This window comes from Musca domestica, unplaced genomic scaffold (genome assembly GCF_030504385.1).
Source record: "Musca domestica strain aabys unplaced genomic scaffold, Musca_domestica.polishedcontigs.V.1.1 8, whole genome shotgun sequence".
In the NCBI taxonomy this organism is placed as follows: domain Eukaryota; kingdom Metazoa; phylum Arthropoda; class Insecta; order Diptera; family Muscidae; genus Musca; species Musca domestica.
Window position 1 is genome coordinate 17,856,079 of NW_026712409.1, and position 25,916 is coordinate 17,881,994.

Genomic DNA, 25,916 nt, shown 5'->3' on the forward strand with positions numbered 1-25,916 from the left:
GCCAGCCCCTTTTCCAAGACCCAAACATTTTTTTTTTCTGGAAAAATAATAATAATAATACAATTTATTTTTTCCCTGAAAAATGTTGGAACTTGGGTTCGAGGAATAAATACCAAATGTGGGGTGGGGTGTTTTCTTTTACTTTTTTTGTTATCACAGTCTCTTATTTAAGGTATTTATTTTGAATTGTGTACAGTACTTTTAAGAGGTTTTGCCTAGGGTATTTTTCAATTACTCTTTTTCGCTCTCACGCTCTCTCTCTCTTTTTAACTTAAGATATTTGCCATAACATGAATATAATATCACTTATTGAGATCTCTCTCTATCCATAACTCATTCTCTCTCTCTCTCTCTCTCTCTCGAAGTAACTCTCTCCATAATTTAAATCGGAATTATGTGGAAAAATAGCAAATTATTCATTATCAGTTCTCTCTCTCTCTCTCTCTCTCTCTCTTGGCCTTAAGATAATTGCCATAACATAAAGAACAAGATAAAATTATTTCCAATTGGTTTCTAACTTTATCTTAGTAGCTATCATTGATTGATCTGTCTCTCTCTCTATAACTCGCTCTATCTCTCTCGAATTATTTATCAATTATTGATTGCTTTATCTATAACTCATTCTCTCTCGAAATAACTCTCTCCATAATTTCATAAAAGACAATTAAATCGGAATTCTATGGGAAAAATAGGAAATTATTCATTACCAGTTCTCTCTCTCGCTCTCTTTGGCCTTAAGATTTTTGCCATAACACGAAGAAAAATATAAAATTATATCCATTTGGTTTCTAACTTTCTATTAAGAGCTAACATTAATTAATATGCCTCTCTTTCTATAAATATACCTCGCTCTCTCTCTCTCTCGAATTAACTACCACACGACAAAACCAGTATTCTGTTAAAAAAAATCTGATGGATTTCTTCAAAAACTCTCATTGTCAGTTGCCTCCCTGCTTCTGTCTCCCTACTCACTTTATCCAGCGCTGCTAAAAAACCAGACCTGTCCAATTGCTCTTAGTTTTATACATTTTTTTTATAAATTCGTTTTATTAATCATTTTGGATAATGTGGACCCTTCATAGGAGAGGTTCCGAAGAACCTCTGACATAAGTCTGATAAAAAATATTAAAACATATCAGATTTGGATTTTGGAAATATCACAGAAATGCAAAAAAGCTAAACAATATCGATGAGATCACGCCAATAGCTCCTAAGCTGGGTTGGGAAGTTTTAATGGCCCAGAAAGTATTTTCGATTTTATTTTCTGAAAATGTAGTTTTAAAATGGCATTCCGATTTTTTAAAGGTAAGTTTTTTTAAGGATAATTCTCAATTAATTTTCAAAAATATTTTCGATTTGATCAGGGTTGGAAAGTTTTAATTAGTGTAGAAATAACTTTTTGATTTTATTAACTTCGAGGGATCAAAGACGGATTTTACTGTAGTAACTATTTACTGGTAGTTTTAGAAATCTCATGATCAGGGATGGAAAACAGAAACTTATTTTTCAACAAAAAAAAAAAAAAACATAAAGGGATAATATTCCCTTGAAAAAAAAATAGTTTTCAAATATAATTGAAAACATATCTAGTTTGAAAATTCTTCTCATATGCTGGAAAGTGACATTAGATTAGAAAAAAAAATTGATTTAGAAAAAAAAAAATACTTTCCAGCAGATCACGCCAATAACTCCTAAACAGGCTTGGCTTTAATTGCTTTTATTTTAAAATTAATCCAAAAAATTAAATTAATTCAAAGAAAATTACTTTTTGTTTACAATTCAGAAGTTCCATCTCTGATTTGGAGATTTCCAAAAAAATACGTGTAAATAATTATTATGTCAAAGTCCTTTTTTCAATATGAATTTTCCCATAATAATTATTATTTCCACATAATTATTGAAAATCTCATGATCAGAGATGGAACTTCTGAAATGGAAACAAAAAGTTTAAAAAAATTTAATAAAAAGTATATTATTTCAAAAGTAAACATACTTTCAAAAATTTTCTCATTTGCAGGGATGGATGTTCGGAATTGAGAAATAATAATAATAAAAAGTTAATGATTCCAAAGGGCTTTAGAAAAATGAAAAATACTTTCGATAAAATCACATAAATCTTGCTAAGCAGGGGCTGGAAAGTCTTAATTTTCCCAGTAATTTCTGTTTTCGTTTTTATTAACATAGAATGACTATTTTTATTGGCAATCAAAAAAGGCGATTACAGTTAAATAAAGTCAATTTAATTTTTTTTTTTAAAGATGGAACTTCTGGAAACGAGAATAAATTTGAAAATTGTTCTTACATGCAGGGACGGTTACTCTGATATTAGAAAATTTATAAATAAAGTTAATTTTTTCCAAGTGTGAATAAGAATAATCAAAAATATTCAAAAGCCTGGAGGCTTATTGACTTTTTTCAATAGTTATGGTTTGCAGCGATGGATATTTGTAACCGACAATTTAATAGATAAATAATTTCCACATAAAATTGGCATTCAATGTAGAAAATATGGTTTTTGGAATTTAAGTTTAAAGCAATGCGGATTTTTTAAAAGCAGAATAATTGGGTTGGTAGCAATTAAATTTAAAATCTTGAAAAAAAAGAAAGAGACAAAAATAGGTACCCATTTTGTATTTATTTATTTAGCAATAGGTCAAAATGATTAAATTGTTGAAGATTTCTATTAGTCTAAAACTGTTCTCAATTCCCTTTCATATGAGATATTAATCATGAAAATCCGTTCGTTAGTTCCTGAGATATGATTATTTGAAATGACAACCATAAACACTTGTAAGATCATGAAAGAGAGAGACGAGCAGAAAGGGAGAGAGAGAGAGAGAAAAATCCAAACGGAATTGTACTATTTATATTTAGATATTGCTCTAATTTCTCTTTTCCCTTATACCAGGCTATCTCATCTTCCATGAGAACGAGAGATAGAGAGAGAGAGAGTTTGAGAGTGCTTTTAATAAACTTCAATCATGCTTACACTCTGTTTTATGTTACCGCTATGTCACTTCCGGGCACTTTTCGTTGAAATAATAATAATAAGATAGGAGAGGCATAAAGAGAGAGTCAATTTGTTGTTATTTGTCGACGCATACTAAAAAATAATCCCAAAAATATTGACAATTGATTTTTGGAAGTGGAGTCTACATTTATTATTATTTGAAGTTAATATATTATTTTTTTGTTCTGGGATGATAACTTAGAATTGAAAAAAAAAAAAATAATTCTTATTTAAAAGCGTAGCACCGATTTGCTCGTTTTCACTCGGGACAAAAACTTGCTCGTGAGCAAGATTGCACAAAAATGGAAGTTTTATATGGGGTTTTCTTCTGGGTGGAAGCGAATCACTCCTATTTGAAAAATCAGCATGCTCGGTTTTATTCGAGCGAAACTGAAAAATATAAATTGTTTGCTTCGTTTTTTTGTACTCCCAGGAGAGCTCCAGCTCGAATTCGAGAGCATTTTTCGGAAGACTGGTAAATATTAAAATTGTATGTTTTTTTTTCAAAAGAAGACAAGACAAATCTTCAAACAAAGAGAGAGAGAGAGAGAGAGAGTGAGAGATACGGATATTTTCACAATTCATTTACCAAAACAAGCATTTTCCTCTCTTCAATGGATACCGCTTTCATTTTATCACATAACATGAGATGTTCTCCTCCCCGCCCTTGGCCTGTTAAACTGTGTTCGCGAACTAATTCTACAATAAGGAAGCTGGGAACTGTTAACACAAAAAAAAAAAATCATTTCAAAAAATATTGACGTATTTTCCCCCCCGGCATTAATTCACACAAATTTCCCTCGGGGACATTTGCGTGTTAAGGGGAACACATCTCGATTTTTTTTTTTTGATTTTGGTCATTGCAACTCCCAACTCTGATTTAATTACAAAATTTTTAAAATCCAAAAAAATTCAAACTCCTTACTTTGGATTAGTTTGTCCTGGGAGTAGGAGTAATTGATTGTGTGTGCGAATGAGTGAGTGAGTGAGTAACTGAGAGAATGCACACAAATGACAGTTTGTTGTTGTCGCTGCGGCTGCTGCTGCAGCTGTTTATAGGGTCCATGGGTGTGCAAATTCCAAATGGCTGTTCGTCGCTTGTGGTGGCAGCAAATCGTCGTGCGTGAGATCGAACAGCGTTCGATTGTGGGTATCGACGACATTTAAAGAACTAAGATCGTTTGTGGCCGTTGTGAGGGTCTCCAGGGACACGCTCTCCCTTGGGTCCGAACAAAGGCCGGCGGCATTGATGCTGATCACTCCACCGCCCACCAGGGGTGAAGGGTGACAGATGCCGCCCAGCTGAGGCGAGTGGGGTGCACCGTTGAGTAGGGGGCTGCAGCATTCATCTGGTGAGGGTGATATGATGACTGTGTTCGCCGCCAATGTTGTGTTGTTGTGGTCGGTATTGTTGGTGTTGCTGGAGAAGATAGCAGCCGATGAGTCGAGATGGAATGTGGACGTGTTGTCATATTTAATGCAATGCCTGTTGTTGCTGTTCATTGTAACAAAGTTCACGGTTACGGTGGGTTGGGACCCCAACCTGGACAAGGAGTGATGGTGTTGTTGTTGTTGTTGGGATGATGACATGTGATGAAGCTGTGTGTTGTTGTTGGTTTCACAGCCGCTGCCACAGCCCAATATTGTGTAATGTTGCTGGTCCTGGCCAACCTCCTCGTCCAGTCCACAGTTCCCAGCCGCAGCGGCCGGTGTTGTATTATTGTTGTTGTTGCTGTTACTGTTATTGTTGGAGGCAGTCGGAGACATATCATTGCAATAGAAATCAAGGAAATTCATATCGGAATACTGCATTGCTGGGTCAACATTCGGTTGCTGTTGACTGGCAGGATGAAGATTGGCATCGATGTTGACAATGCCATGATGTGGGTGCTGGGGTTGGTGATTGAGGTGGCTACTATTGTTGTGGTGGTGGTTGTGTGTGCCATAGGAGTTATGCAAATCGGAAGAGTCGCCATCATCTAAACCAAACACCGAACTGGTCATCATCATGTCATCGGCGATGGCCAAAACATCCTGCTCACCACCAATCACATCATCTTCGGTCTTGAAGTGTAACGTGCCAGACGTTAGATCCGCCAGGGTGGGTAATCTTTGTTGGTGTGGCTGTGGCTGTTCATCGGCGTTGTTGTTGTTGTTGTAACATGAGTTTGAGGTGGTTAGAGGGAAATCGCTGCCCGCTGTGGCATTTAAATAGCTAGTGCTGATTTCCAAATGATGGCTGGTGCTGGGAGGGGTGTCACAACAACCGCCCATCAATCCCTCATCATCGTCCTCGTAATCGGTGGTGGTGCTCATATTCAGGGACTTACAGCTATTATGGCGTTGTTTTTTGTAGGGTGGGGTGCCATCATTGTTATTGTTGTTGGCGAAGTTTGGCTGATTGGCATTACTGCTGCTGTTGTTGCCGTTGCCATTGCTAGCCGCTCGCTTACCCTTGCGACCCGGCTTGGCCGCGCCACTGCCCTGCTGTGACTTCTGTGGTCCCGGGGGCGAGGCCGTTGAATTTAGCTCGGAACTTTCATTGCTCTCCTGGCCACCCTGTTTGCTCGACGACGAAGTGGTCCGGGCCAGTTTCTTCTGGGGCCGGTACTTGTAGTTGGGATACTCAATCATGTGCAGGCGACGCAGTTTCTCAGCCTCCACAATGTAGGGCTGTTTCTCTTCCTTGCTCAAACGCTGCCAGCGACGGCCCAGCTCCTTGGAAATCTCGGCATTGTGCATGTCGGGCGTCTTTTCACAGATTTTGCGGCGTTCCATTTGGCTCCACACCATAAATGCATTCATGGGCCGTTTTATGTGGCCGGGGGAGTGTTTTTTGGTCTGCAATGAAAAAAAAAAAAAACAAAAATGGAAAATTAGATCCAAATGTTCGAATATTTAAATATACTTGGACTAATGTTATGAATATTCTCTATGGAGTATTTATAACAGATCTTGTGTTGATGGAAATATTGAGATATACCAAGTCTGAATGGAATCGGATGCTAATTCCGCGATTTATTAGCTTCATGGGTATTCCAAATTTTGACCCTTTGTGGGGGAGGTACCCCAAGGGGTGGACCGATTTCTACCATATTTATAACAGATCTTGTGTTGATGGAAATATTCAGATGTGCCATGTCTGCAAAGAATCGAATGGTAATTCCGCGTTTTATGAACTTCAAGTGTATTCCAAATTTTGACCCTTTGTGGGGGAGGTACCAGAAGGAGTGGAGCGATCTATTCCATTTTCACACCAGCTCTTGTGTTAGCATAAATAAAAGGATGTGTGAAATACGAAGAGAACTGGATACTTATTTCGGATTTTATAATCGATTGGTTATTCGAAAATTTTGATCCTTTGTGGGGGAGGTACCAGGAGGAATGGTCCGATCTCTACCATATTTATAACAGATCTTGTGTTGATGGAAATATTGAGATATATGAAGTCGGAATGGAATCGGATGCTAATTCCGTGATTTATGAGCTTCATGATTATTCAAAACTGTGACCCTTTGTGGGGGAGGTACCACAAGGGGTGGACCGATTTCTACCATATTTATAACAGATCTTGTGTTGATGGAAATATTCAGATGTGCCATGTCTGAAAAGAATCGGATGCTAATTCCGCGATTTATGAGCTTCATGGATATTCAAAATTTTGAGCCTTTGTGGGGGAGGTACCAGAAGGAGTGGACCGATCTATTCCATCTTCATACCAGATCTTGTGTTAGTATAAATAAAAGGATGTGTGATATATGAAGAGATCTGGATACTTATTTCGGATTTTATAAACGATCGGTTATTCGAAAATTTTGATCCTTTGTGGGGGAGGTACCAGGAGGAATGGTCCGATCTCTACCATATTTATAACAGATCTTGTGTTGATGGAAATATTGAGGTTTACGAAGTCGGAATGGAATCGGATGCTAATTCAGCGATTTATGAGCTTCATGGATATTCAAAATTTTGACCCTTTGTGGGGCAGGTATCAGAAGGAGTGGACCTATATATTCCATCTCCACACCAGACCTTGGGTTAATAAAAATATTGTGAAATGTGTGAAAGTTCGAAGGCAATCAGACTCTTACATCACATTTTATAAGCGTTATAATATTTCAAAATTTTGACCCTTTGTGGGGGAGGTACTTGATAGAGTGGACCGATATTGTCCATTTTTGCACCTGACCTAGAACTGATGCAAATATTTGTATTTTTAAAATTGGATTATTATATCGGGGGTACCGTTATCTGGGAGCTATACGAAGACGAGGACCTGCACAGACAATTTTCTGTCGTAGGCTGTGGTATCCATTACGAACTTCAAATATCGAATTTGAAACAATTCCGGTGAATAAATTCGCTAAAATCATCAAAATACCGAATATCGGGAGGTACTGTTATAAGGGGGCTATACGAAGACGTGGACCTACACAGACAATTTTCTGTCTTAGGCTGTGGTATCCATTACGAACTTCAAATACCAAATTTGAAACAATTCCGGTGAAAAAATTCGCTAAAATCCTCAAAATACCGAATATCGGGAGGTACCGTTATATGGGGGCTATACCAAAACGTGGACCTACATGGCCCATTTTCAATACCAAAAGTCCTGCAGACATAACATACATTTGAGCAAAAAGTTTATCAATCTACTTCAATTCGTTCGGAAGCTAGAGTGATTTCCACAGACGGACAGACGAACGGACAACGCTAAATCGTCATAGAATTCTATGCTGATCAAGAAAATATATACTTTGTGGGGTCTAAAATTTGTATTTCGAGATGTTACAAACGGAATGACAAACTAAATATACCATCCATGCTATGGTGGAGGGTATAAAAAACCACCCTCCGAACCACAAATTTACACCAATCTCACCAATTGCCTCACAAAAAAATCATACACACCCACACACACACACTCATACACACATGAGAGTGAGATTACTTTCTAGCCCACTCATATACCCCCCCCACCCCCCCCCCCAAAAAAAAAAAAAAAATTATATGTGTCGAGGTCATTGGACTCAAGTTCAAGAGCAAATATTTAGTATTTTTTGTTTTCCTAAATTTAATTTCATTTGACGTGTTCTTAAGTATATTTAGAATGTTATCTCATTATTATTATTATTGTTGTTGTAGTTGATATTATTTTCAGGTCTGTTGTTGGTGTGGGTTTTTTTTTTCTTTGCCAAAAAAAGGTAAACAAATTTTTTTTCTCTGCCATTTCCATGAACTTCTAGGCCAGCCATTGATTGCACAAACCCAAAAAATTTCACACTCACCTAGCCGAGCCGGGTAAAAAAAGTACCCAAAATCGAAAGTATCTTGTGGAGAACTTCTCCAGACATTCTGTGTCCCTATTTTATTTAAGTGCATACATATGTTTGTACATCAAATATACAATGTATAGTATTTAATAATAACAATAACAAAACCAAAACGAAAAAAAAAAATCATTCACACACACACACACACACACACACACAGCGAAAAAAGCTTATGATAAGATTACTAATAAAAGTTAAATAGGTGGTTCATTGACCCTCTGGGCAAAAACAGAAACACTTGCATTGAAAAATGACAACATTTTGTTGAAAAAAAAATCAATTTAAATGCAATTCTCAATAATGAAATTAAAACTAACAAATACTATATGTAACTCAACACATATTTTTAAGTCTAGATGAAATTTTGCATTTCATAAAGTGAATGAGAATTATAAGAAATGAGCGGCTGTAAGTAAAACCATGTTGTCTAGAGAAAATTTATTTTTATACCCTACAACACTATGTGTTGGGGGTATTATAAGTTTGATTGGGCCAGAATTTATGTAACACCTCGAAATATTGGTTTCCCACATAGGAAAGTATATATGGATCTTCCTAGAGTTTAGGGCGGGGAAGAAGCCTACCAATTTGGGTGGTCATCGGATAATATTTAGCGGGTAAAATAGACCATATCTTTTTTGCTGAAAAAATTCACAAAAAAAATCGCATAAAAATATCTCTCTAAAGATGAAAATATTGATTTTGTAATATTTTCTCATATTTTTTCAATTTTGTCATATTTTTGGCATATTTTCATTTTGAATTAAACATTTGGTAATATTTCTACAGCTAACAAAACTGAGTAGTTAGGATATCAGGATATCATATACAGATCGTATTTATGGACCGATCCTAACGAAATTTTGCATGAGGATCAGATGAGGGTCAGAATAGAAGCCTACTCTTTTTGGAGATGATCGCCCTATATTTAGGGGTTGAAATGGACCAAAAAACTGCAAAATTGTCAGCAGGTCGTAATTATCGCCCGATCCTCACGCACATTTGAATAGGGATTACCGGACATTGCAAAAGCCAAGCAGTTTTGGATGGCCATCCAAAAATTTTCAATGTGTGAAGGAGTTTGCCAACTTTTGTAGACAAAATACGAAAATGTCCATTCCAGAGACTTTTTGGAGAATTCACAAATACAGGAAAGACGCACTTCTGACTATTTCATTAACGCTGATTTCGTTGAAGAATATAGTCAAATGTCTGTATCTCATATAGATGCGATTCAGTCAAAAATCAATAATAAATGTTAATCTTTTGCCACTTCTGAGAGATTATAGGTCTTTGGGAAATATTGGTTCCAGATCTAGGAAGACCATTTAAGTGCAACATCTACCAATAAATAGGAAATGAGCAAATTAGTTTAAGTTCCTATTATTCGAAAATTAGAGAACGAAACCTGATGGTTTTCTTTTATAATTTGTCACAATATCTTGTGGAATTCTTTCGAGTATCTCGCCTATATAAACTGTATCGTTTATTGTAGTGTTGTAGGGTATTCAACGGTCGGCCCGCTCGACTGTAGCCTTTGCTTACTTGTTTTTTTTTTCAATTTGTTATTTTCCACAAAATTCCTGATTTTTAAAACTAAATAAATTAATTAAAGAGACTCAAGAAACCCTAAATATCCTTGTGACAAAGTGAAATTCACTTTTTGTAAAGTGAATGAGAATTATAAGAAATGAGCGGATTCAAGTAAAACCATTTTGTCTAGAGAAAATTTATTTTTTTCAATTTGATATTTTACACAAAATTCCTGATTTTCAAAACTAAATAAATTAATTAAAGAGACCCAATATCCTTGTGCCAAAGTGAAATTCACTTTTTGTAAAGTGAATGAGAATTATAAGAGCTGAGCTAATGCAAAATGTTTAAGACATTAAAATATTTTCACAAAATTGTCCATACTCTCGTTCAAATATTTTGAAAGGTGGCTCAATTCATATTTAATTTGATTTATAAAACATAGAAATTCGCTAAGAGCTTTCCAAAATACACGAATATGAAGTGAGAGCATTTGAAATACTCATTATTACGATAGCTTTTTAGCAGAAATAGGAAGAGAGAGAGAGCAAGGGAGAGACAAGTTATGTGAACTAAAACTACCTGTCTCTTGAACACAAAGCAAACATTTCTCTATAAATTGCAGAGAGCCACACATCTATGTTCTCTCAATTTTTTTCACTGTCTGATTGCATTGTTTTTTTACAACCTCAGCCATATGGCTAGAGGGGGTGTATATCATTTGCACAAGGTCAAAATGTGGCTCATTGAAATAACGGTTTTAGAACCTATGTCCTTTTGGTCAATATCCATTTCAGGACATTTGGAGTCGATCTAGGGGTTTCGGTCCATTCGTCCGTCCGTCCGTCTGCCTGTCTGGCTGGTGAGCACGATAACTCTCGAAGAGAGTAACCAATTTGATCCACACTTGGTACATCGTAATATTATTGTCAAACCTAGATCGAGTTTGGAGATGGGCAATATCGGTCCACTCCTTCTGGTACCTCCCGCACAAAAGGGTCAACATTTTCAATGAAAATATTTTACTTCCCAGAAAGAGAGAGGATGATCCGATTTTGCTCTAACTTTGCAAAATCCTAATATTTGCATCAGTGCTAGAACAGGTGCGAAAATGGACAATACCCCACAAAGAATCAAAATTTGGAATAATTACAACTATGTAAGAGTCCGTTTATCTTCAAATTACACATATCACAATATTTTTTTTTAACCCAAAGTCCGATGTGATGATGGAAAATATCAGTCCACCCCTTCTTGTACCTCTCCCCCAGAAAGGGTCAACATGTTTAATATCCATGAAGCTCATAAAACGTGAAATTAAAATGCGATTCCATCTAGACTTGGCACATCATAATATTTCTATCAACACAAGATTTGTTATTGGTACCTCCCACACAACGGGTCAAAATTGTGAATGATTGTAACTCTCATTAATTGCGATCTAACCATTCGACCCACCTTAAATTTGACAGACAACAATATTTTTATTGACCCAAAATCAGGTCGATGTCAGATCAGATGAAATTTTGCACAAATCATTTGTTTGGCCCAAGGACGAACCCTCTTGCAATTGGAGATAATCGGTAAAAATTTACATATAGCTCCCATATATATCTTCGTCCGATTTGCCTTTATTGTACACCAAATAGTATGGAACGGAATGCCCGAATAGTATGGAATTTTGCACATACCACCAAATTAGGCCTGAAAATAAGTATGCCAAATTTGATCAAAATCGGTTCAGATATAGCTGTAGCTCCCATATATATTGTTCATCCGATTTGTTATTTTTGTCCTCCGCAGCCGTAATATGCACTCTGTAACAACAATAATTGGAGAAATATATCAAATACAGCTCAGAGAAATACCTTTGCTAAATTTTATCAAGATCGGTTCAGATTTGGATATGTCTCCCATATACAACTTCGTCCGATTTTCCTTTTATAGTGCACCAAACGTCTAATATTTGCCCAAATGGGATGAAATTTGGTACTTACGACCGAATTGAGTCTCGAAGCTAGTATGTCAAATTTGGTGAAGATCGGTTCAGATATAGCTATAGCTCCCATGTATATTGTTCATCCGATTTGTTATGTTTGTTACCCACAGCCGTAATATGCACTCCGTAACAATGATATTCAGGGAAATATATGAAATACAACATAGAAATATCTTTGCTAAATTTTATCGAGATCGGTTCGGATTTGGATATATCTCCCAAATATATAACTTCGTCCGATTTAACTTTTATTGTGCACCAAACGTCTAATATTTGTCCAAATGGAATGAAATTTGGCTCTTACGACCTATTTGAGTCTAAAAGCTAGTATGTCAAATTTGGTGAAGATCGGTTCAGGTATAGCTTTAGCTCCCATATATATTGTTCTTCCGATTTGTTATTCTAGTCCTCCGCAGGCGTAATATGCACTCTGTACCAACAATATTTGGGGAAATATATGAAATACAGCTCAGAAATACCTTTGCTAAATTTTATCGAGATCGGTTCAGATTTGGATATAGCTCTCACATATAACTTCTTCCGATTTACCTTTTATTGTGCACCAAACGTCTAATATTTGCCCAAATGGCATGAAATTTGGCACTTATGGCCGAATTGAGTCTAGAAGCTATTATGTCAAATTTTGTGAAGATCGGTTCAGATATAGCTATAGCTCCCATATATATTGTTCATCCGATTTGTTATATTTGTTACCCACAGCCGTAAAATGCACTCTGTGATAACAATATTTGGAGAAATATATGAAATACATCGGCAGAAATATATTTTGCCAATTTTATCAAGATCGGTTCAGATTTGGATATAGCTGCCATATATATATCGCAAATGGACAAGTCCGAATTTAAAAGATACAAATGCTTCGGCACTTTAAATTACAATTATAATCATAGCCGGTATGATTGAATTCTCCCATAAAAACGTTTAATTGTTATGTGGAGCTCTACTAAATTAGCAAAGAGCTGTAGGGAGTCGGGCGGGGCCGACTTTAAGACTTTCTTTACTGGTTTAATTTTAAATTTTATATATATTTTTATTCTTCCATTTCTTTTTTCTTTGGCCTCAAAAAAAAAAAAAAAAAAACACAACCTCCACAAAAATAATAAAAATAAAAAATTACATTGCAAATGATAAGATTTTATTTTAACATTCAACAAATTTAGGTGCTGCATCTCATTAAACTGATTTAAATTGGTTTTAATTTTTTTCCTCGTCTTATTTAATTTCTGCGTTTTTTTTTGTGTGAACATCTGGTAACTGATACACTTAATGTAATTCGCATTATCTAGGTTATCAATTGACGCAATGAATTACACAAAAAAAAAAGACAACAACAAAAATTACGGTGGCCTCATTTTTTGGGGGGTTGTTAGCAATAAAGTCTTTACATTTATTTTTTTTTTTGTTAATTTTATTGTAAAAGATAATTTGGAGGTAAGTTACTCAATATCAGTATCCCCCAACCCTCTCCTCTTTTTTTTTCAAAATACTCCTTGGCATTAACAGGAATTACAATCGGTGTGTGTGTGTGTGTTCGTGTCTCTGTGTTTTCCAGATGTTAAAAGACATCAAAAACAACAACAACAACAACATTATTGCATTTCATTGAGGCCCACGGGGTCTTTAAACTTCCATTGTTAGGTAAACAGTTGGTTGTTGTTATGCATTTACAAAATGTTTTAAGTATTTAATGTACTACCAACAAAACAACAACAACAAAAAACAAATAAAAACAAAAATATTAATAAAATGTCATTAACTTGTGAGGAAATTTGCATTACAAGGAGGAAGGATGGATGGAAGGAAGGGCGGGGGAGGGTTAATTTTATTTTTGATTGATGACCATGTTGGGTCATTGATTTTTGTGTAGATTTTTTTTTTGCACACCCTATCTCTCTTCACTCTCTCTCCCCCTATGGGCTCTCTCTCTCTCTTAATCAGTCATTAAACTTAGATAGAGTGGCAAGTGAAGTGCACTTTTTTTTATCAATTTGTGATATGGATTGACAATGATTTTGCAAGTATGGAAAATATCCATAAAAAAAAAAAACAGTAAAGAAAGCCTCAAAGTCGGGCGGGGCCGACTTTATGATACCCTACACCACTTTGCTAATTTAGTAGAGCTCCGCATAATAATTAAAAGTTTTTATGGGAGAATTCAATCATACCGGCTATGATTATAATTGTAATTTAAAGTTCAAAAGACTAAATTAGCCGAAGCATTTGTATCTTTTAAATTCGGACTTGTCCATTGCCCATTTGCGATATATATGGGAGCTACATCCAAATCTGAACCGATCTTGATAAAATTTGGCAAAAGATATTTCTGAGCTGTATTTCATATATTTCCCTGAATATCGTTGTTACGGAGTGCATATTACGGCTGTGGGTAAGAAATATAACAAATCGGATGAACAATATATATGGGAGATATAGCTATATCTGAACCGACATACTAGCTTCTAGACTCAATTCGATCGTAAGTGGCAAATTTCATCCCATTTGGGCAAATATCAGACGTTTGGTGCACAATAAAAGGTAAATCGGACGAAGTTATGTATGGGAGATATATTCAAATCCGAACCGATCCCGATAAAATTTAGCAAAGGTATTTCTCTGAGCTGTATTTGATATATTTCCCTGAACATCGTTGTTACGGAGTGTATATTACGGCTATGGGTAAGAAATCGGATGAACAATATATGTGGGAGCTATAGCTATATCTGAACCGATCTTCACCAAATTTGACACACTAGCTTCTAGACTAAATTGGGTCCTAAGTGCCAAATTTCATGCCATTTGGGCAAATATTAGACGTTTGGTGCACAATAAAAAGTAAATTGGACGAAGTTATATATGGGAGATATATCCAAATCTGAACCGATCTTGATAAAATTTGGGAAATATATTTCTGAGCTGTATTTCACATATTTCCCTGAATATCGTTGTTACGGAGTGCATATTACGGCTGTGGTTAACAAATATAACAAATCGGATGAACAATATATATGGGAGCTATAGCTATATCTGAACCGATTTCGATTAAATTTGGCATACTTATTTTCAGGGTTTATTTGGTTGTATGTGCAAAATTCCATACTATTCGAGCTGATATTACACGTTTGGTGCCCAATAAAAGGCAAATCGGACGAAGATATATGTGGGAGCTATATCTAAATTTTGACCGATTATCTCCAATTTCAATGGGGTTCGTCCTTGGGTCAAACAAATGTTGCTTGGAAAATTTCATCTCGATCGGACAATAAATGCGACCTGTACCCGAAAAATATAGCAAATCGAATGAACAATATATATGGGAGCTATAGCTATATCTGAACCGATCTTCATCAAATTTGACATACTAGCTTCTAGACTCAGTTCGGTCGTAAGTGCCAAATTCCATCACATTTGGACAAATGTTAGACATTTGGTGCACAATAAACGGCAAATCGGACGAAGATATATGTGGGAGTTATATCTAAATTTTTACCGATTATCTCCAATTTCAATAGGGTTCGTCCTTGGGCCAAACAAACGATTTGTGCAAAATTTCAACTGGATCGGGTAATAAATGCGAACTGTACTTTGTTTCCCAAAATTACATGGACAGACGGACAGAGGGACGGACAGACAGACGGGCGGGCAGACAGGCGGACGGACGAACATGGATAAATCGACTCAGAATGTGATTCTATGCAGATCCTCAAAAGTAACTATGGATCTATCTCGTTTCCTTTTTCCTGTTACAAACAAATGCACAAAGACATAATACCCCGGCCACCTTGTGGTGTAGGGTATAAAAAATAAAATAATATAAATTATTTAAATATATACTATAAATACATATGTATTTTTTTTTTTTTGCTCTTTATGGTAATATATACACACACACATCAGAATGAATATGGCAAAATAAAAAAATGAGAGAAACACAACAACACACTTTATTATTTTCCTGTTAAATATTTATAAATGAATTTTGTAAATAATCAGGCGCGAGATAATTGCAAACGATCTACAAAAGCAACAGACCACCAGAAAAAGGCCTTGATTTCAAGTTGCAGCCACCAGTCTAGAGGCGGCGGCGGCGGCAGCAACAAACACCACAACAGGCAACAAAAGGCCTTGAACTCAAGTTCAAAATAGATGCACCAGAATGCTAGCCGGCTGGAATGAATGTGAGTGAGGGAGGGAGGGAGGAAGAAAGCCCACCCGCCATCAAAACGATGATGGTAGGCAGGCAAAGGGTACGGTATGGACTTATAGACAGTCTAGTATATTAGAGGTGGAGAGATAAATGTTTGGAGTACTTTTAATTTATTTCTCTTGGAATGATTAAAATAAGAGGTGTTCGATGATAAGGTAAAAACCAAACTTTTCATATTCGATTACCCTGAGAGAAAAGTAAAGAGAAAATGCACTCCTAAGGGAATTTGATTTTGAAAATTTTAGATTTCAAAAAAAAAAAACTGTAAAAAAAGACAAGTTAAAAAGCAGCCAGTTCGGCCGGGACGAACTTTGAATACCCTCCACCATTTGGAACGAATTTGGAAATTTTCAAAAAATAAAATCTCTGAAAAAATTCTGTTAAAATTTTAAAAATACCGAATATAGGCTTTATATTGGGGTCTATACGACGTTGAGCCATTACCATATTTAAATTTGAAACTTTAAATAAATAGTGAATAAATGAAGCTAAAATCATCAAAATATCGTATATAGGGAGGTACCGTTATATCGGAGCTGTCCGAAGACCTAGACCAGCATAGACAATTTTCTGTCACAGGTTAGAGCATACATTACGAACGTCAAATACGACATCTCAACATTTTTCGGTGGGTATTGTACCTAAACTCATCAAAATACCGAATATAGGGAGATACATATATATGGGGCCTAAACGAAGACCTGGACCTGCATAGACAATTTTCTGTCTTAGGCTGTATTATCAATTTCGAACTTCAAATACCAAATTTGAATCAATTCCGGTGAAAAATGAGGCTAAAATCATCAAAATACCGAATATCGGAAGGTACCGTTATATGGGGGCTATAGGAAGACGTGGCCATGCCCAGACAATTTTCTGTCATAGGCTGTATTATCCATTTCGAACTTCAAATGCCAAATTTGAAACAATTTCGCTAAATAATGTCGCTGAAATCCTCAAAATACCGAATATCGGGATGTACCGTTATATGGGGGCTATACGAAGACATGGACCTGCATAGACAATTTTCTGTCTTAGGCTGCAGTATCCATTTCGAACTTCAAATGTCAAATTTGAAACAATTCCGGTGAATAATGTCGCTAAAATCATCAAAATACCGAATATCGGGAGGTACCGTTATATGGGGGCTATACGAAGACGTAGACCTGCACAGACAATTTTCTGTCTTAGGCTGTAGTATCCATTTAGAACTTCAAATGTCAAATTCGAAACAATTCCGGTGAATATGTCGCTTAAATCATCAAAATACCGAATATCGGGAGGTACCGTTATATGGGGGCTCTACGAAGACGTGGCCATGCACAGGCAATTTTCTGTCTCAGGCTGTAGTATCCATTTAGAACTTGAAATACCAAATTTGAAACAATTTCGGTGAAAAATGACGCTAAACCTATCATAATACCGAATTTTGGGAGGTACCGTTATATGGGGGCTATACGAAGACATGGACCTGCAAAGACAATTTTCTGTCTCAGGTTGTATTATCCATTACGAACTTCAAATACCACATTTGAAACAATTCCGGTGAAATAAGTCGCTTAAATCATCAAAATACCGAATATCGGGAGGTACCGTTATATGGCGGCTATACGAAGACATGGACCTGCACAGATAATTTTCTGTGTTAGGCTGTATTATCCATTTCGAACTTCAAATACCAAATTTGAAATAATTTCGGTGAATAATGTCGCTAAAATCATCAAAATACCGAATATCGGGAGGTACCGTTATATGGGGGCTCTACGAAGACGTGGCCATGAACAGACAATTTTCTGTCTTAGGCTGTAGTATCCATTACGAACTTCAAATACCAAATTTGAAACAATTCCGGTGAATAATGTTGCTAAAATCATCAAAATACCGAATATCGGGAGGAACCGTTATATGGGGGCTATACGAAGACGTGGACCTGCAAAGACAATTTTCTGTCATAGGCTGTATTATCCATTTCGAACTTCAACTACCAAATTTGAAATAATTTCGGTGAATAATGTCGCTAAAATCATCAAAATACCGAATATCGGGAGGTACTGTTATATGGGGGCTATACGAAGACGTAGACCTGCACAGACAATTTTCTGTCTTAGGCTGTATTATCCATTTCGAACTTCAAATACCAAATTTGAAACAATTCCGGTGAATAATGTGGCTAAAATCATCAAAATACCGAATATCGGGAGGTACCGTTATATGGGGGCTATACGAAGACGTAGACCTGCACAGACAATTTTCTGTCTTAGGCTGTATTATTCATTTCGAACTTCAAATACCAAATTTGAAACAATTTCGGCGTATAATGTCGCTAAAATCATCGAAATACCGAATATCGGGAGGTACCGTTATATGGGAGCTATATGAAAACGTGGACCTGCACAGACAATTTTCTGTCATAGGCTGTAGTATCCATTACGAATCTCAAATACCAAATTTGAAACAATTCCGGTGAATAATGTCGCTAAAATCATCAAAATACCGAATATCGGGAGGTACCGTTATATGGGGGCTATCTCAATTCGTTCGAAAGATAGCGTGATTACAACAGACAGATGGACGGACAGTCAGACAGACACACAGGCGGACTTTGCTAAATTGACTTAGAATTTTACGCTGATCAAGAATATATATACTTTGTTGGGTCTGCCATGAGTATTTCGAGGAGTTACAAACGGAATGACAAAGTTAATATACCCTCGATAGTATGGTGGAGGATATAAAAATTAAGGAAGCTACCGTTTGGCAAAGAAGTAGTAAAGAAATGCATTTGAAAATTGTCATAAAAAATTAGGGAACCTCTTAGATCTTCACATAGCCACGAGGCGAGAAATTGAATTGCTGTAGAGAGTAGATAATTTGTTTGGCATTAGTCATTTGGCTGAGGGTATAAAGAAAATATTTCCCTGTAGAAGACTGACGACCACGACCCTCGAAATATTGGAAATTAAAAATCAAAATTATAAAAAAGACAGATTTTTCAAACACTGACCCCTCCAACCAAAATAAAGTCATTAAATTTTTTTTTAATCAAATTAAAATTATGAAACTCATATCACATCCAATTTGATAATTTCTACGTCACTATTGCTAAGACGACATCAGCTAACAACTCATAAGTGGGTCAACCTCGTGCGTTTTATCACCTCGAAACGCACTTTTCGAGATAAACTATATATTTTTGTGTTCAAATTGATAATCAAAAAAAAAAAAACAAGAAACGAAAACAAAACACTGGAACAACAAAACATGGTGGCGTATCAAAATTGGTGGGAACATATTTTACGCACTTATATTTGTTTAAAAAATAAAAATAAACTATTGTCACAACACATGTACGTTGCAAAATTGTTCGGAAATATCGGCGAAATAAACTACGCATATGCGGAGAGAAATTAGGTGGTGGTGTTATGACAAATTCCTGGTTTTGATAAAATCAAAACAAAAACATAATTGTATATAAATTGGTATTGGAAGAAGAGATATTTGAAAATTGAATGGAGGTGGCTTCGCAAAATGTGTACGAAAAGTACGGAATGGTACTATATGTGATATTGGGTGAAGGCATGAAGATAAAATTCTGATATTTGATATTTAGATTACAAATGGTATCTACGTTTGAGATTTGGTGGTGACTTAGAAATGCGTCCCCTATTTGTACGAAAAGTAACAAGTGGTACTATATTTAGTACTAGGTAAAGAGAGATAGGGCTGGAATCCTGAAATTTGATATTGAATTCTCTGTTAGTATTTTGAATTGAGATATGGAGGTAGTTTTGGAAATACTATAATTGTACGATATGTACTAAATAGTACTATATTTAGGATTGGGTTAAGGAATGGAATCAGAAGCGTGAAATTTTATATTGCGATAAAGGTTGGTGTCTAGGATTAAGTTGTGGTACGGTTTTGCCAAATTTTTTAGTGGGTGAAGGCATCGGGTTGGAATCCGGAAAATGTTATATTGAGGTCCCCAGTGGCATCTGGAATTAAGATATGGAGGTTGTTTTGGAATCGTGAAATTTTATATTGCGATAAATATTGGTGTCTAGGATTAAGATTTGGTACGGTTTTGCAAAAACTTGGTAGTGGGTGAAGGGATAGGGCTGGAATCCCGAAAATTTTATATTGAGGTCCCCAGTGGCATCTGGAAGTAAGATTTGGAGGTTGTTTTGGAAATGTGTACTATAATTGTATAAAAAGTACTAAATAGTACTCAATTTGGTATTGATTTGATGTAACTGTCAGTGTCTGTGGTTAAGTTGAAATGTGTACTATAATTGTTCGAAAAGTACTAAATGGTACTAACTCCCTTCTGGTCCCTCTCCCAAAACAGATCAAAATTTTGAATAATTGCAGTTCTCATAAAATGTGAAAGAAACATCCGATTCCTTTCAAACTTCATACATTGAAATATTTACAAAAATATACGAACCGGGGGGAAGATGGAATACATCGGACATCTCCTTCTGGTACCTCCCCTCACAAAGGAGTTGACACTTTAAATAACCAAAACTCTCATAAAACGTTAAAAATTCATTCGATTCCTATCAAACTCGGCACGTCACAATATCTCCATCAACACAAAGTCTGGTGTGAAGATTGAATATATTGGTCCACTCCTACTAGTACCTCCCCCAAAGAGGCGTTAAAATTGTGAATGATTATATCTCTTATAAAATGCGATATAAGCAACCGATTATTTTGAAACTCAGCTTATTCACATATTTCTATCAAGACAAGATCTTCTGCGAAGATGGGATATATAGGTCCACTCCTTCTGGTACCTCCCCCACAGAGGGATTAAAATTTTGAATAATCACAACGTTCATAAAATGCGAAATATATATCCGATTCTCTTCAAATGTTACATATCCCAATATTTTTACTAACACAAGATCTGGTGTGAAGATGGGATATATCGTCCTACTCCTTAAGGTACCTCCCCCACAAAGGGGTTAAAGTTTTGAGTTATTATATCTCTCATAAAATGCGAAATAAGTATCCGATTTTCTTCAAATTTTACATATCCTAATATTTTTCCTCATACAATATCTGGTGTAAATATGGAACATATCGGACCACTCCTTTTGGTACCTCCCCCACAAAAGGGTTAACATTTTGAATAAGTATATCTCTCTTAAAATTCGAAATAAGCATCCGATTTTCTTCAAATTTTACATATCCTAATATTTTTCCTCATGCAATATCTGGTGTAAATATGGAAGATGTCGGACCACTCCTTCTGGTACCTCCCACACAAAGGGGTTCAAATTTTAAATAATTATTTCTCTCTTAAAATACGAAATAAGTATCCGATTCTCTTCAAATTTTACTTATCCCAATATTTCTCCTCATACAATATCTGGCGTGAATATGGAACATATCGGACCACTCCTTCAGGCACCTCCCCCACCGAGGGGTTAAAATTTTAAATAATCAAAACGCCCATAAAATTCCAAATAAGTATCCGATTCTCTTTAAATTTTACATATCCCAATATTTTTCCTCAAATAAGATCTGCTGTAAATATGGAAGATGTCGGACCACTTCTTCTGATACCTCCCCCACAGAGGGGTTAAAAGTTTGGTGTTTGTTATTTTCGGATTATATTTAAAAGACCAACAGATTCCAAAATTTTTGTTTTTAAAAAAATTTTGTTTCCACAACAAGATGTAGGGCTGTGAAAGTGGATATTTTCAAATCCCCCAGAAGACTTACGTCAGTTTAACTCATAGTTCAGTGCACCAGTTATCTGAACGTATGAGTGATTTCATATATTTCACATCACTCATACGCAGAGTTGTCATACAAATGACCGGGGTGCACGGAACTAGATAGGAAAGTAGTGTATTCCATGGAACTAGAGTGGCACAACCCTATTCCTGAGGTAATGTTATCAAGTACTCCATTGCGTATAAGTGCTGCCATAAAGTATACACCACTAAATCTAAAAATATTATTTTCAACCAAAATTCAAGCTTTTTCAAGTAAATTTTTTATTTAATGTTTATTTGCATTGCCCAATAGCATAAAATTCCCAAAAAAAGGGTGTGTCTTTTTTTTAATTATTTTAGAATAAATTCGACCACATGTGCATCATACGCCTGACTAAATCCATTCTACGAACGAAGCTAATGAAGCGTGACCCAAGAGCATCGCAAAAAAAAGAAAAACAAAAAATACGCAATAACCGTCAAATGTATTGTGGCTTGGGTAAAGCGAGCGTAAAACATGTCCAGACCTAGTACACTACCAGCGTGGGGGGAGGGGCGTATGGTACGGGATGGATTGTTCACCCCATCACGATTTTAAGTGCATGCTTGCACACAAATGCTTGCCCGGAATATTCCCCGCATATACGCTTACACATATATATGTATGGGTGTGTGTGTGCATTTGTATAGAAGTGCAAGTATTTCCTCTATTACAAATTAAAAGGCCGTTGTCGTCGTCGTCTGATGTTGTCGTGCGGCAATGTGTTACCTCCCCCTCCACTCTTCACTCTCCACGGCAACACAAACTTGACAGCATCACTGGCGACAGCTTAACAACGCGAATCCCAGAGAATACAACAAATACAAAAAGACGTAATAAGAAATCTGTCAATTAATATAATTTTTTTTGTTTTGGTTTTTGCTTTGCAAGACATTACACTTTTGCGCCACAGTGTATATTTTACATTCCGAGAAAAGAAAAGCGGCTAACGAGACATGGTCATTACTTTTAGTGGGTGGTTGACATATGTTTCGGTGACGGAGCAATACTGGCGTACAAAAACAAATGGCACCTGTAAGGAAATGTTGGCTGATCGAGTGAGACACACAGACGGTGCGCCAGCCATGGGGTGGGTGCCTGCGTGTGTGTGTGTGTGTGTGGACCCCATGGCTAGAATATTCCCAAAGAGAGGAATGCACAATTTTATGGCCCCTGACAGTTTAGTCAATTTGTAATGCCATGGAAATTTATCACCTTCAACCAGGAAAATGCATTTTCCACATAGAAAATTAAACATATTATAGAAGAGAGGGGGAAATGAGCTGCAGGTTTTTTTTCATTTTTCTAGAGAAAATGTTTTTTTTTTTTTTTTTTTTGTTTTTTTTTGAAGAAAAAAATTCTTTTCAAGCGGACACCACTTGAGGCCTGTCACAAAATCAAGATTTATTTCAAAAAAAAAAAAAAAAAAAAAACAATTTTAAATCATTTTGAAATTTGTCATTTCTGCTGGAGCATGGGGCTGATGGCGATGACGATTAAATAAAAAATCGCAATTATTTTTTATGAATCACCATTCATCAAAACAAAATGTTATAGATAAAAATCAATAAATCACTTAACCTCAGAAAATGGAGGACTTTAAACTCGCTAAACTGAGAATTCCATGTTTTTTGTCGTATTTTTTTGCTTTTTTCTGTAATTATAAATCATTGATCTGCTGATTATCTTTGCGTTTATGTCATACATTTCCTTTTTCCGCCTTCCTTTTTTTTGCTCTTGAGCTATTTTTGTGTAATACGTCTGTCTGACACACCTGCAGGTCATTGTCCTTTTTTTTTTTTCTTTGCTGAATGCGAAGGCCTCTCTGCCATGGCGGCCATTGACTGGCATTTATTGAAATCAAATATAAATTTGCTGTTTTAAAGTGTTTAGCAATTTAAATAAATAAACACGTGATGAAAGCCATCGATAAGAAGAAGATCGCAAAAATTCAATATTTTTTTGCTCTCTGCGGAATAATAAAAACGCAATTTCCTCTTAAATAGAACGTCATTAGGCAGACACCGTTTTGGGAAATTTCTGCATAAAGACCACCTACCAGGAAGCATTATGAATTTTATTAAAAAAAAAATTTGTTAAAATACCAAGAAATTTTTAAACGATTTTTAAGAGAAAATATTATAAAGATTTCCCTGAAATGTGTCATTAACAGAGGAAAAATGTGGAGCAGCAGTGGAAGATTTTTTCAAGGAATAATTTTCCAAGGAAATTTTTCTAAGGATTATGCCACGACACACGTCAGAAAATTAAAAAAAAAAATATGAAGTTTTAGATAATATTATTTTTCAAGCACCAAAGACCATATTTTTTCAAGGACTATAAGGCAAAAAAAATTAATTGAATTTTAATTGAAAGCATATTTTACAAGGACTATCTGAGGCATAATAGTGAATTTTAAAGGGAAAATTTTTTCAGGACCATGAGAAAAACTAATAATAATTTTTGAGAAAATTATTCCAAGGACTATCTGAGCTGCAAAAAATTTTGTAGTTTTTGTAAATTTTGGCTTATTTTGGAAACCCAAAAATTTTATGCTTGAAAATGTCATTATATATCACCATGGGTGACTTGGCATCTTTGATAGTCAGATTTTCCTGTTTTGAAGTGTATCTACAGATTTATTTTCTTTGGCGACTTATGGTGAAATTCGATGGAGAATATTTCTGCCATTAACACCAAACCTCTATAGTCCAGGAAAATATAAGATTTTGGCATATTTCTAGAACCTATGAAAGTTTTGCTTGGAAATTTCACCAAATATCATAAGCCTCTTTGACAGCCACATTTTCCTGTTTTGAAGTGTATCTACAGATTTCTTTCCTTCGGTGACTTATGGTGAAATTCGATGGAGAATAATTTTTTCATTGGATCCAAATATCTAAAGTCAAGAAAAATTAAAGATTTTGGCATATTTCTAGAACCTCATGAATATTATGCTCGAAAATTTAAAAAAATATCAGCTTGGGTAATTTGCCAATTTTGATAGCCAGATTTTCCTGTTTTGAAGTGAATCTACAGATTTCTTCCCCTTGGCGACTTATAAGAAAATTCGATGGAGAATATTTCTGTCATTAACACTAAACCTCTATAGTCCAGGAAAATATAAGATTCTGGCATATTTCTAGAACCTATGTAAGTTATGCTTGGAAATTTCATCAAATATCATAAGCCTCTTTGATAGCCAGATTTTCCTGTTTTGAAGTGAATCTACAGATTTCTTCCCCATGGCGACTTATAAGAAAATTCGATGGAGAATATTTCTACCATTGGGCACAAACCTCTAAAATCACGAAGAATATAATATTTTGGCATATTTCTAGAACCTATGAAAGTTATGCTTGGAAATTTCATCAAATATCATAAGCCTCTTTGATAACCAAATTTTCTTATTAAAAACTGTATGTACAGATTACTTTTCTTCGGCGACTTATGGTGAAATTCGATGGAGAATAATTTTTCCATTGGATCCAAATCTCTAAAGTCAAGAAAAATTTAAGATTTTGGCATATTATCGAACCCCATGAATGTTATGCTCGAAAATTTTACTAAATATCAGCTTGGGTAATTTGCTAATTTTGATAGCCAGATTTTCCTGTTTTGAAGTGAATCTACAGATTTCTTCCCCATGGCGACATATAAGAAAATTCGATGGAGAATATTTCTGCCATTAACACCAAACCTCTATAGTCCAGGAAAATATAAGATTTTGGCATATTTCTAGAACCTATGCAAGCAATGCTTGGAAATTGCACCAAATATCATTAGCCTCGTTGATAGCCAAATTTTCTTATTAAAATGTGTATCTACATATTTCTTTTCTTCGGCAACTTATGGTGAAATTCGATGGAGAATAATTTTTCCATTGGATCCAAATCTCTAAAATCAAGAAAAATTAAAGATTTTGGCATATTTTCGAAACCCATGAATATTATGCTCGAAAATTTAAAAAAATATCAGCTTGGGTAATTTGCCAATTTTGATAGCCAGATTTTCCTGTTTTGAAGTGAATCTACAGATTTCTTCCCC

The 25,916-nt window shown here is 35.6% G+C and overlaps 1 protein-coding gene across 1 annotated transcript in view; it reads right to left on the bottom strand.

Annotated features, from left to right (window-relative positions):
* Positions 1 to 2,207: 2,207 nt before the first annotated feature.
* LOC101887776 (myb-like protein D) overlaps positions 2,208 to 25,916 on the bottom strand; it is an 84,286-nt gene continuing 60,577 nt past the window's right edge. The window contains exon 3 of the mRNA XM_005177797.4: positions 2,208 to 5,851. Coding sequence (XP_005177854.1) covers positions 4,064 to 5,851 — 1,788 coding nt within the window. The 3' untranslated portion in view covers positions 2,208 to 4,063. The remainder of the gene's footprint in view (positions 5,852 to 25,916) is intronic.